We start from the raw sequence: 13,848 nt of genomic DNA, 5'->3' as shown, positions 1-13,848 counted from the left end.
GCTTGAGGTACAAGGAATTATCAAGGAAAATATGCATGTTGATGGGTCCATGATGCAGCGTTGTGTGGGAATGCGCCGCTCATTGCAGGCTGAAAAGAGGGCGCGGAGGGGCGGAGAGTCGTCCTCAACAGACCCATTTGTTGAGACGAGGCAACTCTACGCCACAGATATCGCTGGCGCGTTTTTTCTCACAATGTGGAACGAGGTATCGCTTGTGGGCCTTGACTCCGCGGGGCCTCTGGGGGCAGTGAAATGCTTTCTGCGTATTGTCGAAGCCGCCCTCCCCGGACTTGGGGCTGACGCATTGCTGGAGGCGGTGGCGGAAATTGAGAACGGGACGCGCTTCTCCGTTGAGAGCTGGCAGGAAGCCGTCCTTGCCGCCCGCATCCCATATTATGGAGCTCCAAATGAGGTGCAGTGGCGCACTTGCAAGGGCTCGTCCCCAAGCTATCGCGGCTTTCCGTGTGGGATGTGGCTTCTCTACCATTCAATCACGGTCAACGTCGATGCCGGTGGTGACACCAACCCGTTGGAAGCGATTCAAGAATATGTGCGCTATTTCTTTTCGTGTGAGGAATGCCGCCAGCACTTTTTGGAGTTTAATTTCACTCGGGATGAGGACCCCGTTTTACAGCTTTGGCGAGCCCATAACAGCGTGAACGCGCGACTTGCGCCAGTTAAGGAGGGGGCCGATCCGTTCGTGCCCAAGCGGCAGTTCCCAGACGCGGAAATATGCGGCAATTGCCGGAATTCACTGGGTGCTTTTGACGAGTCTGAGGTGGCAGTGTTTCTCCGTAAATGGTATGAGTGGGACCCCAGCGCATTTTCAACGAGTACTGATGAGAGCGGCAACTCTTCGTACTTTTTCCGGCCGGGGAGGCCCATGCCATTATACAAGGATCCAAAGCAGCGGCACAGAGATAAAGTGCGGCGCAGCCTTTTGCCGCTGTACGTGTTTCTTGCTGTGTTCGTAACTGTTGCTGTTTTAAATGCCGGTATTTTCGCACTCGTCGAAGGAGCGTGAGGTCACTTCTGCACCAGCACTGCCGCCAAAAGATCTGAGGACTTCACGGGCGAGAGTTCCTCTGCACACGATGACAATGTTTTTAGTGACACCGATCTTTCCTTCGAACATCTTTGTGGCGAGTGGTCAACTGAGCGGAGGGGTCATGACGTTTTACGGAGGCCAAAGAAAAATTCCTCTTATTGGTCGTTTTTTTCTTCTTTTGGGAAACTGCGAGAGGAGTGGTTGAGCCTTAGGAATGCATGTTTAAGTTACCTTATTTTCTTTTGGCAACGCCGGCTGCCTAAACGTGGTACGCCAGTGTCAATCGCTCCGTACCGTCGGGGGGAAGCCGAAAGCCAGCCATGTCTCCCTCACGCGGTCGTGGTTGTTGGCGCAGGGCTGACGGTACCAACCAGCGCCCGGACCGGCCGCGTGTTACCGGAGGCACACAGTTGTAACACCATGAGGTCTGAGGGCGCGTGTTGCCGTAATACGGGCCATCAAATTTATTCGAATACTGAAAGAGGAAAAACGAAAAACAACAGCCTTTTATTATGGATTTTTTGATTTATTGATTAGCCATTTTGTTATTTTTCTATTTTTTATTTTTATTTTTGATTGGTGTGTTTTGGTTCTCGGCGACGACGGATTAACGTACTGCCGCATTTGTCCTGAGTGACCGCGTAACGTGTGTATGTGTTTTTGTGTGTTTTTGTGTTTCACGCCCTCTTCGACAGCCGGTGCTTTCTTTCACAGCTCCAATCAGTGGGGCGAACGCGCTCTGCGATGGTGGCTGGCGTGTGGATCACCGGATTTGATAAAACTCTAGGGACAAAAAATAATCCGTCATGGTGGTCTTTTTTTGTATGTATTACTATGGAGGCTGCGCGAAGGGCGTGTGCTGAAGGCCCAGCTGACCCGACGCACTCCGTTGCGAGCGGGAGGCGGGCGGAGGGTGCTTTCAGCATTTTCTTTCCGTTTGTAATTAGTGATGATTGGATGAGATGAGGAGTTGCCTCTGGCTCGCCGTTGATCATTGAAATAAATTTATAGTGGTCATAGCGACAGCAAGAAAAATAAAGTATGGAGATTCCTTTTGCGCTTCTCGTCTTCTGTTGGGGGGCAAAAAAGAGGCAGAATAAATACATATATATATATATATATATATATATATATATATATATATTAGGCACATTTAAGTGTTTCCTTTTTTTTTTGTCTCTCTCTGTGTGTCTGTTTGTCTGTGTGTGTGTGTGTGCATTGGCGGTGCGCATCCCACGTTTTTCTGTCTCTTGAACGAGACGCGTCGCCATTGTGGCTTGTCTGTCTCACCACAGTGGCCTTTTTCCCCGATGCCGACAGTACGCATGCTTCATCTCCGATAGTGTAGAAGAAGGAACAGCAGGTGTTTTTGGCGGGGGCCTTGTGCACAGCGTGGTCCGGCGCAACATGAGTCGATTCAAAGGCTGCGTTGCCATCATCAACACACGCAGCGGGGCGAGGGAGGGGGCCTCGGTGTTTGCGAGCGCTCTTCAACGGTACCTTGACAGGGCAGGCATCAGTCACCAGGATGTACGCGTGCCGGGGAGAGACATTTTGCACTCCATCAAGTTGCACGCGGATGTGGCAGATGCCATCGTTGTCTGTGGCGGCGACGGCACTTTGAGTTCTGTGGCGAATGCATTGGCGGCCGCGCGTCACGAGCTGCTTCTTAAAGTGCCAATTGTGCCCGTGCCATGTGGGCTTCAGAACTCCATCGCGACGTCCCTTGGTGTGCTTTCGGCGGAGCGGTCAGTGTCTGCTTTTGTGCTGGGGCGTGTGGAGCCTATTCCTCTTTGGGAGTTGCGTGTGAATGGAAGATTTTTGCGGTATTTTGTTTCTTATATTTCAATAGGCGCCTATGCCATGTGTGTTCGGCATCTTCATTATTTGGATGCTGTTGGAGAGAACTACGTGGCTCTTCCTACTGTACGAAATAAATATAAGTTGGGAGCCTTTTACACGGCGATGCGAAATGAGGTTGTTCCATGTACTACCGTCATGACGGTGAGTAATTCCCGTGTGGAGGTGGAGGCATCGATGAAACTTTTTGTTGCCTCACAGATGCCGTTGCAACACAAACGCTATTCTCTCACACCGAATGCAACTTTTAAACACGGTACTTTGGGCGTAACATACGCCACTGAAGAGGCATCAAGGTTTCGGCTTTGGCATTTGTTGAGCCGAGAAGCCGCAGAGGGTGCAATCATAAATGAGGACGGTGTTTGTGAGTGTCTTTGCGTCTCAGAGCTGGATTTATTTATAAAGGACGTTCCTAGTATTGCTGAAGGCGGTGTTTCCCCAGGCGCTCTCTTGATGGCCGACGGGGAGGGGGTTCATTTAGCTTCAGGTTCAACGGTGTCGGTACGGCGAGCGCCTTTTCAGGCTTTTTTTGCCTCTTGTTGAAGGATGACTTACCTGCGTGAACCTGTATCCACTTTTCTTTCTATTTGATATTGTGCAATGGCCTTGTGAGGGTGTTTTGCACGCTCTTTTGCTGAGACACTGCAGATTTTCCCTTGGCAGGGGAAACGGTGCATAAATATTCATTTTTTTTTTTTTAAATGTTTTTCTGCTTTTTCCAAGTGGAGGGAAACAAGAGAAGGAAGGAGAGGGTCTTCGTGTGTGTGTGCGTTACATGGAACAGAATGGTGAGGGCGGCCGTGGCGGCCATTATCAGGCTCGCTTTCGACAGCGGGGACAGGACTACGATGAGTATGTGCCGCGAAGGAAAATACACGGTCAGCGCTCTGTTGACTTTTACTCTTCAGCCATTCGACACGTGACAACTCGTCTGCTGCATCGCAACACGCCATACGGCTTTCATGTGGAGCCGCATCCGTACTACTCGAAGGACATGCTACCTGCTGCACAGACACCATTTAACCCGAGTACGGCTCTCTGCACACAGTGGGTGAACACCTCCTTTCACCCAGACTCGCGTGCTGGGCACACTCGTGTGCCGCTCATGAATCTGAAGTGGGCCCCCAATGGTCGTCGCCTTCTGTGCTCTACCGGTCGTGGTGAGTTTCTCCTTTTTAATGGGCACTCATTTGGCGTGGAGGTTAAGACCGTAGCCCACGAAGATCACCGGCCTTGTCGGGCCATAACGTGGGGAAACAACAGTGATTTGATCATAAGTGGTGACGACGCGGGTATCATAAAACTTTGGCTGTCAAATTTTGTTCTTGTAGCGGTGTATAATTCACATCATCGCGCTGTACGGGAGGTCACATGGGCGCCATTGGAAGGTAAATTTTGTACATGCGGGCAAGATGGTTCTGCGCGTGTGTGGGACACAAATGCGGTGGGCACTGACCCGCAGCAGGCGAGAGAGGAGGTGAAGTTAGAGGGACATGGCGGTGATGTGGTTACAGTCGACTGGCATCCGTTTTATTCACTTATCCTTACGGGAAGCCAAGACCGTGATTGCCGATTGTGGGATCCACGTACGGCTTCACGTGGAAGCATTGCCGCTTTGCAGGGTCACGCGCAATCGGTTAACTGTGTGCGGTGGAATCCAAACGGGACAACGCTGCTTTCTGCGTCGAAGGACTGCACCGTAAAACTCTGGGACATCCGCATGGTTCAAGAAATTGCCTCATATGAGGCTCATTCAAAGTCTGTGGAACGAGTGGAGTGGCACCCGCATGTGCCAGACCTATTTGTTAGTGCAGGGGCTGACGGAAGCCTCATGTACTGGCTGGTTGATGCATACGAGGTCACTCAGGGCCAAGGTGGGTTTTTGCACATTATCCACGAAACGGCAATGGTTGAAAACGCCCACGATCGGTTTCGCGATGTTGCAAATCCGGTGAACGCCATTGCCTGGAATCCATTAGGCAGCCTTCTTGCCTCTTGCTCAGCCGAGGTAAAATACTGGCATCGCAACAAGCCGGGGGCCATGGAGGAGAAGGAGCGTGGCGAGGAGGACGACGTTTTTGAAATGACAGAGCAGTTGTAGGCCGTGGATTGATTGCCCGCATCCAGTCGTGCTTCATCGACAGTTAAGTCGTAGCTGCGGAAATGGACCCACCTTTTTTTTTTTTTTTTGCGCAGTTATGCTTCCTATGCATTTATTTCTTATTTTATTTTTTGCTGTTTCTTCTGGGGGTAAAATATCCTACTTCTTTTCCTGCATTTTTTTTTTTTTTTTAGTTCTTTTGCTTTTGCTCATTTAGGCGATGAATGGGGGGTGGGATGCCTGGACGCCCACGGCGGCCTTTTATGACAATCGGGACTCGTTGTCTTTTCTCTTTGCTATTTTGGGATTAAACCCCTTCTTTTTGTTAGTCTTTCTTTCAGGACTTGCGAGTGCAGCGCAATTCCGACAGCAGACACCAGCCATTATACTTCTCTTGGGGCTTTCGTACAACTCGCTTCTAAACTTCTTTTTGAAACGATTTTTTCGAAATCCGAGGCCACTCCATCCGGCGAAGGGAAGTTTTGACTTTGGCGTCCCGAGTGCTCACGGGATGCCCAGCGACCACGCCCAGTTCATGTTCTTTTTCGTTACGTGGTTGATGCGCCGCGCCGCTTTGACGGGGCTGCCGATGAGTTTGGGCATGCGGGCCTTCTTGATTTCGTCAGCCTTGGCAGTATCCTACGGCCGCGTATACAACAGCCACCACTACCCCTCACAGGTGGTTGTGGGGGCCCTCATTGGCGTCACGAACGCCTACTTGTGTACCACGCCAATAGGTGAGGCAGTACTGCGGCAGTTGGCAGTAGCCGTGACACCAATGAGGGATTTTTTTACGGAGTGGGTAAGATTTGTTGTTTAATGCTTCTCTTTTTTTTTTTATGTGCTGTTGAACCTGCGTCTTTTCTTCCTTTTAGTATTATCACTGCGATACCCGTTCACCCCCTTCCCCCCTCCTTTTTTTTGGTTTTTCTTTTTTTTGTTGAAAAATTCCTTTTTTTTCTTCTTCCTTTTTTAGTTGTCTTTTGGCGTTTGTTAATAAGACTGTTGCCAACGTTTTTTTCCTTCCCCCCAGAGTATCTGGTAGGAGCCATTTGCTTCGTGCTGGCACAGTTATCGGAGCGAGGGCTGCGTCATGTTCTCCGCGGTAGATGCCGTGAAATATCTCGCTTCTGGCAGAGGCGTCTTTGACTCCATCTGCGATCTTATTATCCGCCCCCCGCGGGCGGAATACGATTTGGAGATGGACTTGGGCCCGACGCTCTTCCGCATTAGCGACGACTCAGAGCTTTTCACTCGCACCGAGCTCACTCTCACGAACATGCGTGGACTGGGGGTGGAGTGCTCATGGTTCCGCCCCAGGGCTCGCCGTCGTCAGCCCTGCGTCATTTACCTCCACGGCAACTGTGGCTCCCGCTATGACGCGCTGGAGGCTCTTTTTATACTGCGGCACAATTTTTCACTTTTTGCTTTTGACGCGACGGGGAGCGGGAAGTCGGAGGGAGAGTACATCTCGCTTGGTTTTTATGAGCGGCAGGATTTGGCCGCAGTGGTAGATTATCTTCTTGGACAAAACGACGTCGAAGGAATCGGCTTGTGGGGACGCAGCATGGGGGCGGTGACGTCCATCATGTACGCCGCGAAAGACGCCTCTATTAAGTGTATTGTCTGCGATTCGCCCTTCTCTACATTGCGTTTACTCATAAAGGATTTGGTGAAAAGGTATGGCTCAAAGCGCTTTCCAGCGAGGCTAGTGGACGGCATTGTGGATCGCATTCGCAAGCGCATTGCGAAGCGCGCTGCCTTTAACATTGATGAGTTGGATGCTTTGAAGTATGCTTCCGAGTGTGTCGTGCCAACATTTATATTTCATGGTGACACCGATGACTTTGTGGTGCTGAGCCACTCCATTGCTGTGTCCAATGCGTTCAAGGGTTCGTGCCTGCACCACTTGGTGGCTGGCGGTCACAACGATGAGCGCGGCGAAGATGTCCGTGAGATCATCGTCCAGTTCCTGACGCTGTACCTCATTCATAAGCCGCAGGGAGAGCGTGACCGCAAGATGGGGCCTCAGCCCGTATTCATAAAGGGGATACAAACAGAGGCAGCAGAGAAGAAGAAGGCAGAAGAATCGTCGACCCCATCGTGCAGGGACGAAGACGATGATAACGATGATATCGATGACGCATCTGTCGCTAATGAGAATTACGCTCCGCTGGCGCCCATTAGTTTCACAAGGCCGCTCTTGTGCGCTGCCTCGCCGTTGCCGACACCCGGGGATGAAACGATTGCTGCAGACGAAGAAGAGGGAAAGGAAGAGGAGGCGACTGCATGAGCAAACGCGTATGAATCGCCATGTAAATAGGATGCGTTACAGTGAGTGTGGGTTTGTTTGTGTGCGCGGTGCTGGAACTGACGGAATCTTGTGGGCTGCAGCAGAGCGGAGGTCGTTACGCAATAGCAAAGGCCAAACGGAGGAGGCAAAAAGGCAGAAAAGCAACAACACAAAAGCCGCCCGCTACTTGGCTTGTGATGCTCGTCACTTTCTCCGAGTTGAGTGTTTCTGCCGGATATTTGCGTCTTCTGCGCGAGAAACTTTTTCTTTTGAGTATTTTTGCCTTTGTTTTACTGCCTCTTAAAAAAAAAAAATGGGTTTTCGTTGTTGTACCGTTTCAGAGGACTGCGTCTTTTGCGATTTGTCAATCCATTTTATTTTGCTTTTCTTGCTCTGCGCCATTCCAGTTGTTCCATCCCTTTTTGCAAAGACGTTCAGGATGTGAGCTGTGGGTTGAAGAAAAAACACATGCCAAGAGGAAAAACGAAGATAAAAATTATTTTTTACCCTTTTTCTTGTTGCGTATGTATGCACCATGAAGGGCGGGCGAGCTGGGGGCTTGCACGCAGTGCCCCTGGCCGACACCAATCCGATTGATTCCCTTACTTTTTCTGTTTTTCTCACCGTCCTTTTTTTTTTTTTTTTTCGTTTTTTTCTTCGCCGCCAATGGAGGGCATCGTGTGTGTGTGTGTGTGTGTGTGTGTGTGTGTGTGTGTTGGTTGTGTTGGCGGCGACACGTGAACTGCACTGCTGGTGCCAGGCTGAACAGTCATGCGGTGTGAAGCGACGGACTGCGAACGACCCGAGCGGAAGCCGTGCCTGACAAGCATGGGGACGGATGGTTGCAGAGGGAATGAGGGAGGGAAGGTGCAAAATTAGCAAAGACACCGAATTGCGATATTTTTTGCTGCTTTCTTTGATGCGTTTTCTGCGTGGCGCACGAAATTTTATTTGTTGCTTCCAAACGTGTCACTTTTTTTGAATTTTTTTTAACGAAAACCCCGTCGGCTTTTCTTTGGTGTTTTTCATCGTTTTTTCTTTTTTTTTATTTTTTGTCTTTTTTTGTTTTATGCCTCGCTGTGAGGTGCGCGTGGCGTTGGGGAGGAAAAAAGGCCTGTCTTCTCGTGCGAATGCCGCCGGATCGTTTTGAGGTTCAGGCGGTGCGTGAGGAGGGGCCGGCGGCAATCGACAGTTTTGGCTTTTATCTGCTTGACGAGGATGCCCCACCCGCACCTGGCGGCCCGCCGCTGAGCGACGATCGGGCCGCCCGGGCGCGTGAGGAAGAGTTCTGGTTGAGCCGCATCTGCTGCTACATGCGGCTTGCGCTTGAGTTGCAGCGACGCGGAAACACGGCAGGCAGCTGCAGTGAACATGATGCGGAGGAGCAGGCGGCTCTCGCGAAGGCCCAGCGGCGAGTTTTTAGTCAAATGCGGCGCCGCATACTTCTTTTTGGTGGCGTTCGGCATGAAACTCTGCGTCGTTTGCTGTGGGGCTTTTTCACTGGGTCGTTGCAACGCCCGGAGAGTGTGGTGCGTGCCCACCATGCGACGTATGTCTCTCTCAAGAGCTCTCCGCCGGACAAAAAGACTGTTGAGGCAATTCAGAGAGACTTGAGTCGCACGTTCCCGACGCACTGTCTCTTTGTTGGGGAGGGGTCTGTGGGGCAGGTGGAGCTGCGTCGCATTCTCTCTGTTTATAGCCGCCTTGACCCCGCTGTGGGATATTGTCAGGGCATGGCCTTCGTTGTGGCGATGCTTTTGCTGCACGCCCCAGAGGAGGAGGCGTTTGGGATGCTTCTACATCTCTTCTACTCCCCGCCGTTCCTGATGCGGGAGATGTTTCTTCCCGGGTTCACGCGACTGCGGGTTTTCCTGGCTGTGCTCCGCCGCCTTATCGAGCGTCTATTGCCTGCGTTAAACCGACATTTTCTTGATATTGGCTTAAATGTCTTTTTTTTCGCGCCGCAGTGGTTTCTCACCCTTTACACATATCACTTCCCCCTTGACTTTGTCTGCCGGCTGTGGGATATCTTCCTTGTGGACGGCTGGCGGGTTCTGTTTCAAGCCGCCATCGCCATCCTGCAGGGGGAACAGGAACAACTTCTTTCACTTGACATGGAGGCAACGCTGCTTTGGCTTAAAGAGTGCCATGAGGGAAGATCCGCGGATGAAATGATACACCGCACCCGCAACGTCCCTTTTTCACAGGGGGAGTTTCTCTCGATGCTGCACGCCGAGGAAGAGACGAAGGACGACGAGGCAGATGTCCATTTCGGTCACAGCGAGTGATCCATCGGGAGCCGCATGAGAGTGATGGGGGAAAGAGGGGCCCTCACGGTTTTAGGACTTGTGCGTGTTTCTTTATTATTACTATCGCTATTTTCTTTATTCTACCCTCTCCTCTCTTTATATTTTTTTCTGCTTTTTTTGTCCGGCCCGCCTGCACATACACACACGCAAAGGCCCACGGACATCTTTCTCTCTCTCTTCTTTTTCTGCGTGTGGTGGTTGGCTCTGTAACAACAACAACAACAACAACAAAAAAGAGGATAGTTTTAATTATTGTTTTTCCACCCACCACCCAATAGAAAAACCGTCGCAAAAATGGGCAGCATGCTGCCGAAGCCTATTTTAAGCAAAATTGTCGATAGAGCAGGCAATTACCGCATCGGCGCTGCCTGTGTATCCGTAAACGGCTATCGTCCAAGCATGGAGGATGCACATGTGATGGTGGCAGACGGTGACGTGAATCTCTTTGGTGTGTTCGATGGCCACAACGGAGGTGAGTGCAGCGAGTACATTGCAAAGCATATCCCTGAAAAGGTGAGGGCGATGAACGGTAATTACGAACCGGTGGACTTTGAGCGACTCTGTGTGTCTTTGGACAACGACTTCATGAGGGACGTTGGTGACGCGAGCGGCACCACTGGCACCTTTTGTCTCATCATGCGGGACTACACCACCATTGTGTGTAACGTGGGGGATTCCCGGACGATACTGACGCGCGGTGGAAAGATGCTGTTTGCCACCGAGGACCATAAACCAAACAATCCGGACGAACGTGACCGCATAGAGGCCAACGGAGGATGCGTAGTTAGCAGCCGTGTCGACGGTGACCTTGCCGTCTCGCGCTCTTTTGGCGACAGTTCCTTCAAGCGTAAGGATGTGGGGGGCGACTACATGAAACAAAAGGTGATTGCCGTACCTGATGTCACGAGGCTTGCCTGCCAACAAGGCGACATCATTATCCTTGCCTGCGATGGCGTATTTGAAGGGGCTTTCTCCAACGAGGAGGTGGTGGGATTTGTGCACGAGCAGGTGGCGAAATGTACCGATTTGGCGGTCGCCGCAGCGCGCGTGTGTGACGAAGCCATCCGACGCGGCAGTAAAGACAATATTTCATGCATGATTGTTCGGCTTTCCGACGGCATGTCGAGTACACGGTTATACGGGGCGAATTCTTTTGTGCCGGGCCCGCCATATCCCCGCACCCACGACGCTTCGCGAGTGGCATACGCGGCAATGGCACAGCGGATGGGGTTGACTGTCGCGGATGCCTTGATGAAAAGATATGCGTTGTTGAAAGCCTATGAGAATAAAACAATTTTGACAATGTCACCCGTAGAACAGACAGCATTTGAGATGAGCGACGAAACGGACATTGAGACTGAGAAGAATTTCTTCGGAAGAGGTCCAGCCCCGGGCAACGAAGCAGCGTTTTTCAGCTCGTTGGCGGAGCAGGGTGGAAGGTAACATGTACGCTGGGAGGGAGGGAGGGGGTGACGATGCTGTTAAGAGTATAGCCAGCATATATAACGCTCTTAGAAGAGCATGTGTTTATATTTCCATATTGATTTCTGTTTATACGTGCGTGTCTATTTGTGTGTACATGTATATGAGAGGGGAGGATAATCTCGGAATGGTGAAGGAGAAGGGGGCGGGAGGAAAAAGAGGAAGAGAAAGAGGGAGAGAGAGACTCAACGATGCTGCCGGAGAGGAGGAGGAAGACAAAATAAAAATGGGTGGGTGAAGGACGCACAGACATCGGACGAACGAAACGTACATTGACGGAGGGGCGGTAAAAAAAAAAAAAAACACACAAAAAACAAAAACAAAAACCGAAACGAAGAAAAAAAAAAGAAACAAACAAACAAAAAACGACGCAGTGATGTGGCGGAGGAGTAGTGACGTCAAGGCATTTTTTTTTTTTTTTTTTGTGTGTGTGCGTGTTTTGGGGCATATTTGCGTCTGAGTGTCTGTTTGTCTCACTGCGTGGAGTGGGAGGGGCGGGGGTGTAGGCGCCGCCTCACCGCCGTTGCAGCCGTGCCGACGACAAAAACACAACTGCCGGCGTCGTTGTGGCTCCCACCTCGGCACCTTTTTTTTATTTAAAAATTCTGTTATTTTGTTTTTTGTTTATTCTTCGCCCCCTCAATTTTTTTTTTTTTTTTTTAATGGTTGTGTCTTCCCCTCGGAAAAAAGAAAAAAACAAAAAATAACAAAAAAGAAAAGAAGAAAAAAAAAAAGAAAAGAAAACGAAGATGAGTTGTCTCTTTCTTTCTCTCTTGGGGTGTCCATCTGCTGTGATGTGTTTTATTTCGGCCTGCCCACCCGCAGATTTTTTTTACTTTTTTTATCACCGCAACCCCCCTTTTTTTTTCCCCCCTCTTCTTGTTTACTGTCACCATTTGCCTCTTCTTTTCCGTCCCTGACGGGAGCCGCCTTTTTTTTTTTTTTTTTTTTTTTGTCTTTTGCGCTTTTATGGTCTTCTTTACAGCGTGAAGAGGCTGTGTGTGTGTGTCTGTGTGTGTGGAGGGCGGCGTGCCGTTTGCAGCGACTGGGGCGTCGACACGGATGGGGTTGTGGCTGTTTTACATCTCCATTCCGGCGGCAAGGAACACGGGAACAAACAACAACTGAGCAGATGTCCGCGGAGGAGAAAAGGGAGGAAAAAAGAAAACGACATGACAGACAGAGGCATAAGAGGAGTAAACTGGGCGGTATTGAGATGCTGCGGGAGCATCGAAAGGTGGAGACATTTGTTAGGTTTTATTTGCGTCTGCTTTTTCCTTGTTTTATCACTGTTCTCCCGCTTTACTGAGTTTTGATATTTGTTGAGACTCACATTTTACCCATCCACCATCATAATTTGATCTCGTCGCCTTGTTTTCCTTATTTATCCCTTTTCTTTTTTTTTTTTTCTCTCCCATTAATTTGGGTCTTTTTTTTTTCCTTCTGCATCTTTTCTCCTTTTTTTTTTTTTTTTCGGCCTTCTTCTCCGCTTGGTGTGAACACGTGGGAGGGGGCGTGGAAGAAGAGCACAAGTATGCATCGTCCAAAGTCAGACGATGACACTTTTGCAGATGATTTGCCTGCCGACATTGCCGTGCAGTACCGCATTCTTCGGAAATTGCTTCCGGGCCGCTGGAGGGAATGCCAAGAGGCCGTAGGTGCGATGGGCCCACGGGGGCGTGAATTGTTGTCCACACGGTCGATTGGACGTAAGGATGCACGCCAATTTGCCAGCAATGGCCCTGTGCAGGTTGAAACGGCATCATTGGCATCGTCTTCGTCATGTTTTGGAGGCAACACATGGCATGACAATAATAAATTGAAGACGCTGCGCGAGATTGAGCTTGGGGGGCCAATCCTTGACCAGCTGCTTGTGATCCACGCAGCCCACAGCCGTCTTAGGACTGCGTTGGACGAAAGTTGGCAAGAGAAATGGCGCACTTTTTCCGAGTTTGAATCGATGCAGCGACATTTGATTGAAACAATGATGGGGTGGTTTTTTGAGACATTTTCTGCGCTGCTCTTTGGGCGTGTGCTTGGACAACTTGTTGACAAGGCGCAGCGTGCGACGGTGGCTGAGAGAAGGGTGAGGGAACTGGAGCGAAATGCGGAGGAGCTTTGGAAGTACAATAAAATCCTGGAGGAGAGTCATGGCGACGCACTCCAGACACGGCCGCTGGAGAGGGAGGAAATGAGGCGAGAAGCGGAGGAGGTGCACCGCACGCTGGAGGTCCGTCAGGAGGAGCTCCGCGAAGCACACCAGACCATTGTGGCTCTTCGGCGGCAGTTGAGGCAGGCGGAGACCGCGTCTAGGAAGCCGTTGTGTGCATTGATGGGGGAGTTTGAGGAACTGAAGTTCCAATATCAGGAGCTGGTTGCTGCCTATGGAGGCACACAGACATGCATAGAGACAAAAATAGAGGGCCGCGAGGCGGCGGATGAGGAAGAGGGCGGCGGCGGGGAATCTGTCACGCTGTTGAGAAGGCAGTTAAATGAGCTTCAACATCAGTTGTCACTTAAAGACGCCACAATTGGGCTTCTTCGCCGGGAACTATGTGGGCTGCGCGATTTGGCGCGGGAGTTGGGGGCCTCCCAGGCGGAGCTGCAGAAGTTAGAAGGGCGGCTGAAGGCTGCGATGGTGCCCCACTCCCATTATTCGAACGGAATGGTTGCGTGGTGGCAGCCTTTTGGACTTTCTTCCGTGAGTCTAAAAAAGAACCACAACAACATTGAGTAAGTCTTGCGACGGTGTGTT

The 13,848-nt window shown here is 50.7% G+C and overlaps 8 protein-coding genes across 8 annotated transcripts, besides 25 other annotated features; all 8 read left to right on the top strand.

Annotated features, from left to right (window-relative positions):
• Positions 1-565: a sequence feature (heterozygous, non-Esmeraldo-like haplotype).
• Tc00.1047053511491.170 (hypothetical protein, conserved) lies at positions 1-1,024 on the top strand (the record flags this gene model as incomplete). Its single annotated transcript, XM_808808.1, has 1 exon — positions 1-1,024. A coding segment is annotated over one exon (1,024 nt), but the record flags the coding sequence as incomplete, so codon positions are not given.
• Positions 566-1,124: a sequence feature (areas merged during assembly that could not be assigned to a particular haplotype. This can correspond to areas where the two haplotypes were merged or to regions with more than two copies in the genome that were merged during assembly.).
• Positions 1,125-1,312: a sequence feature (areas merged during assembly that could not be assigned to a particular haplotype. This can correspond to areas where the two haplotypes were merged or to regions with more than two copies in the genome that were merged during assembly.).
• Positions 1,313-2,414: a sequence feature (areas merged during assembly that could not be assigned to a particular haplotype. This can correspond to areas where the two haplotypes were merged or to regions with more than two copies in the genome that were merged during assembly.).
• Positions 1,594-1,622: a sequence feature (AT_rich).
• Positions 2,145-2,192: a microsatellite.
• Positions 2,233-2,264: a microsatellite.
• Positions 2,415-2,646: a sequence feature (areas merged during assembly that could not be assigned to a particular haplotype. This can correspond to areas where the two haplotypes were merged or to regions with more than two copies in the genome that were merged during assembly.).
• Positions 2,456-3,451, top strand: Tc00.1047053511491.150 (hypothetical protein, conserved; the record flags this gene model as incomplete). The annotated part of the gene is made up of 1 exon (XM_808807.1): positions 2,456-3,451. One exon carries the CDS (start codon positions 2,456-2,458, stop codon positions 3,449-3,451), a length of 996 nt encoding a protein of 331 aa, XP_813900.1.
• Positions 2,647-2,706: a sequence feature (haploid, Esmeraldo-like haplotype).
• Positions 2,707-7,395: a sequence feature (areas merged during assembly that could not be assigned to a particular haplotype. This can correspond to areas where the two haplotypes were merged or to regions with more than two copies in the genome that were merged during assembly.).
• Positions 3,584-3,611: a sequence feature (AT_rich).
• Positions 3,684-5,009, top strand: Tc00.1047053511491.140 (hypothetical protein, conserved; the record flags this gene model as incomplete). The annotated part of the gene is made up of 1 exon (XM_808806.1): positions 3,684-5,009. One exon carries the CDS (start codon positions 3,684-3,686, stop codon positions 5,007-5,009), a length of 1,326 nt encoding a protein of 441 aa, XP_813899.1.
• Tc00.1047053511491.130 (PAP2 family protein, putative) lies at positions 5,230-5,829 on the top strand (the record flags this gene model as incomplete). Its single annotated transcript, XM_808805.1, has 1 exon — positions 5,230-5,829. The coding sequence occupies one exon, from the start codon at positions 5,230-5,232 to the stop codon at positions 5,827-5,829; it is 600 nt and encodes a 199-aa protein (XP_813898.1).
• Positions 5,925-5,994: a sequence feature (A-rich).
• Tc00.1047053511491.120 (hypothetical protein, conserved) lies at positions 6,103-7,302 on the top strand (the record flags this gene model as incomplete). The annotated part of the gene is made up of 1 exon (XM_808804.1): positions 6,103-7,302. The coding sequence occupies one exon, from the start codon at positions 6,103-6,105 to the stop codon at positions 7,300-7,302; it is 1,200 nt and encodes a 399-aa protein (XP_813897.1).
• Positions 7,396-7,928: a sequence feature (areas merged during assembly that could not be assigned to a particular haplotype. This can correspond to areas where the two haplotypes were merged or to regions with more than two copies in the genome that were merged during assembly.).
• Positions 7,929-13,848: part of a sequence feature (areas merged during assembly that could not be assigned to a particular haplotype. This can correspond to areas where the two haplotypes were merged or to regions with more than two copies in the genome that were merged during assembly.) that runs on past the window's edge.
• Positions 7,932-7,960: a microsatellite.
• Positions 7,981-8,018: a microsatellite.
• Positions 8,334-8,371: a microsatellite.
• Positions 8,433-9,590, top strand: Tc00.1047053511491.110 (rab6 GTPase activating protein, putative; the record flags this gene model as incomplete). The annotated part of the gene is made up of 1 exon (XM_808803.1): positions 8,433-9,590. One exon carries the CDS (start codon positions 8,433-8,435, stop codon positions 9,588-9,590), a length of 1,158 nt encoding a protein of 385 aa, XP_813896.1.
• Positions 9,820-9,842: a microsatellite.
• Tc00.1047053511491.100 (phosphatase 2C, putative) lies at positions 9,906-11,054 on the top strand (the record flags this gene model as incomplete). The annotated part of the gene is made up of 1 exon (XM_808802.1): positions 9,906-11,054. The coding sequence occupies one exon, from the start codon at positions 9,906-9,908 to the stop codon at positions 11,052-11,054; it is 1,149 nt and encodes a 382-aa protein (XP_813895.1).
• Positions 11,223-11,277: a sequence feature (CT-rich).
• Positions 11,382-11,459: a sequence feature (T-rich).
• Positions 11,735-11,757: a sequence feature (AT_rich).
• Positions 11,777-11,837: a microsatellite.
• Positions 12,025-12,054: a microsatellite.
• Positions 12,090-12,113: a microsatellite.
• Positions 12,465-12,567: a sequence feature (A-rich).
• Tc00.1047053511491.90 (uncharacterized protein) lies at positions 12,628-13,830 on the top strand (the record flags this gene model as incomplete). Its single annotated transcript, XM_808801.1, has 1 exon — positions 12,628-13,830. One exon carries the CDS (start codon positions 12,628-12,630, stop codon positions 13,828-13,830), a length of 1,203 nt encoding a protein of 400 aa, XP_813894.1.

Source organism: Trypanosoma cruzi, genomic scaffold, assembly GCF_000209065.1.
Source record: "Trypanosoma cruzi strain CL Brener 1047053517131 genomic scaffold, whole genome shotgun sequence".
Taxonomy (NCBI): Eukaryota; Euglenozoa; class Kinetoplastea; order Trypanosomatida; family Trypanosomatidae; genus Trypanosoma; species Trypanosoma cruzi.
This window is presented reverse-complemented; position numbering and strand designations above follow the sequence as displayed.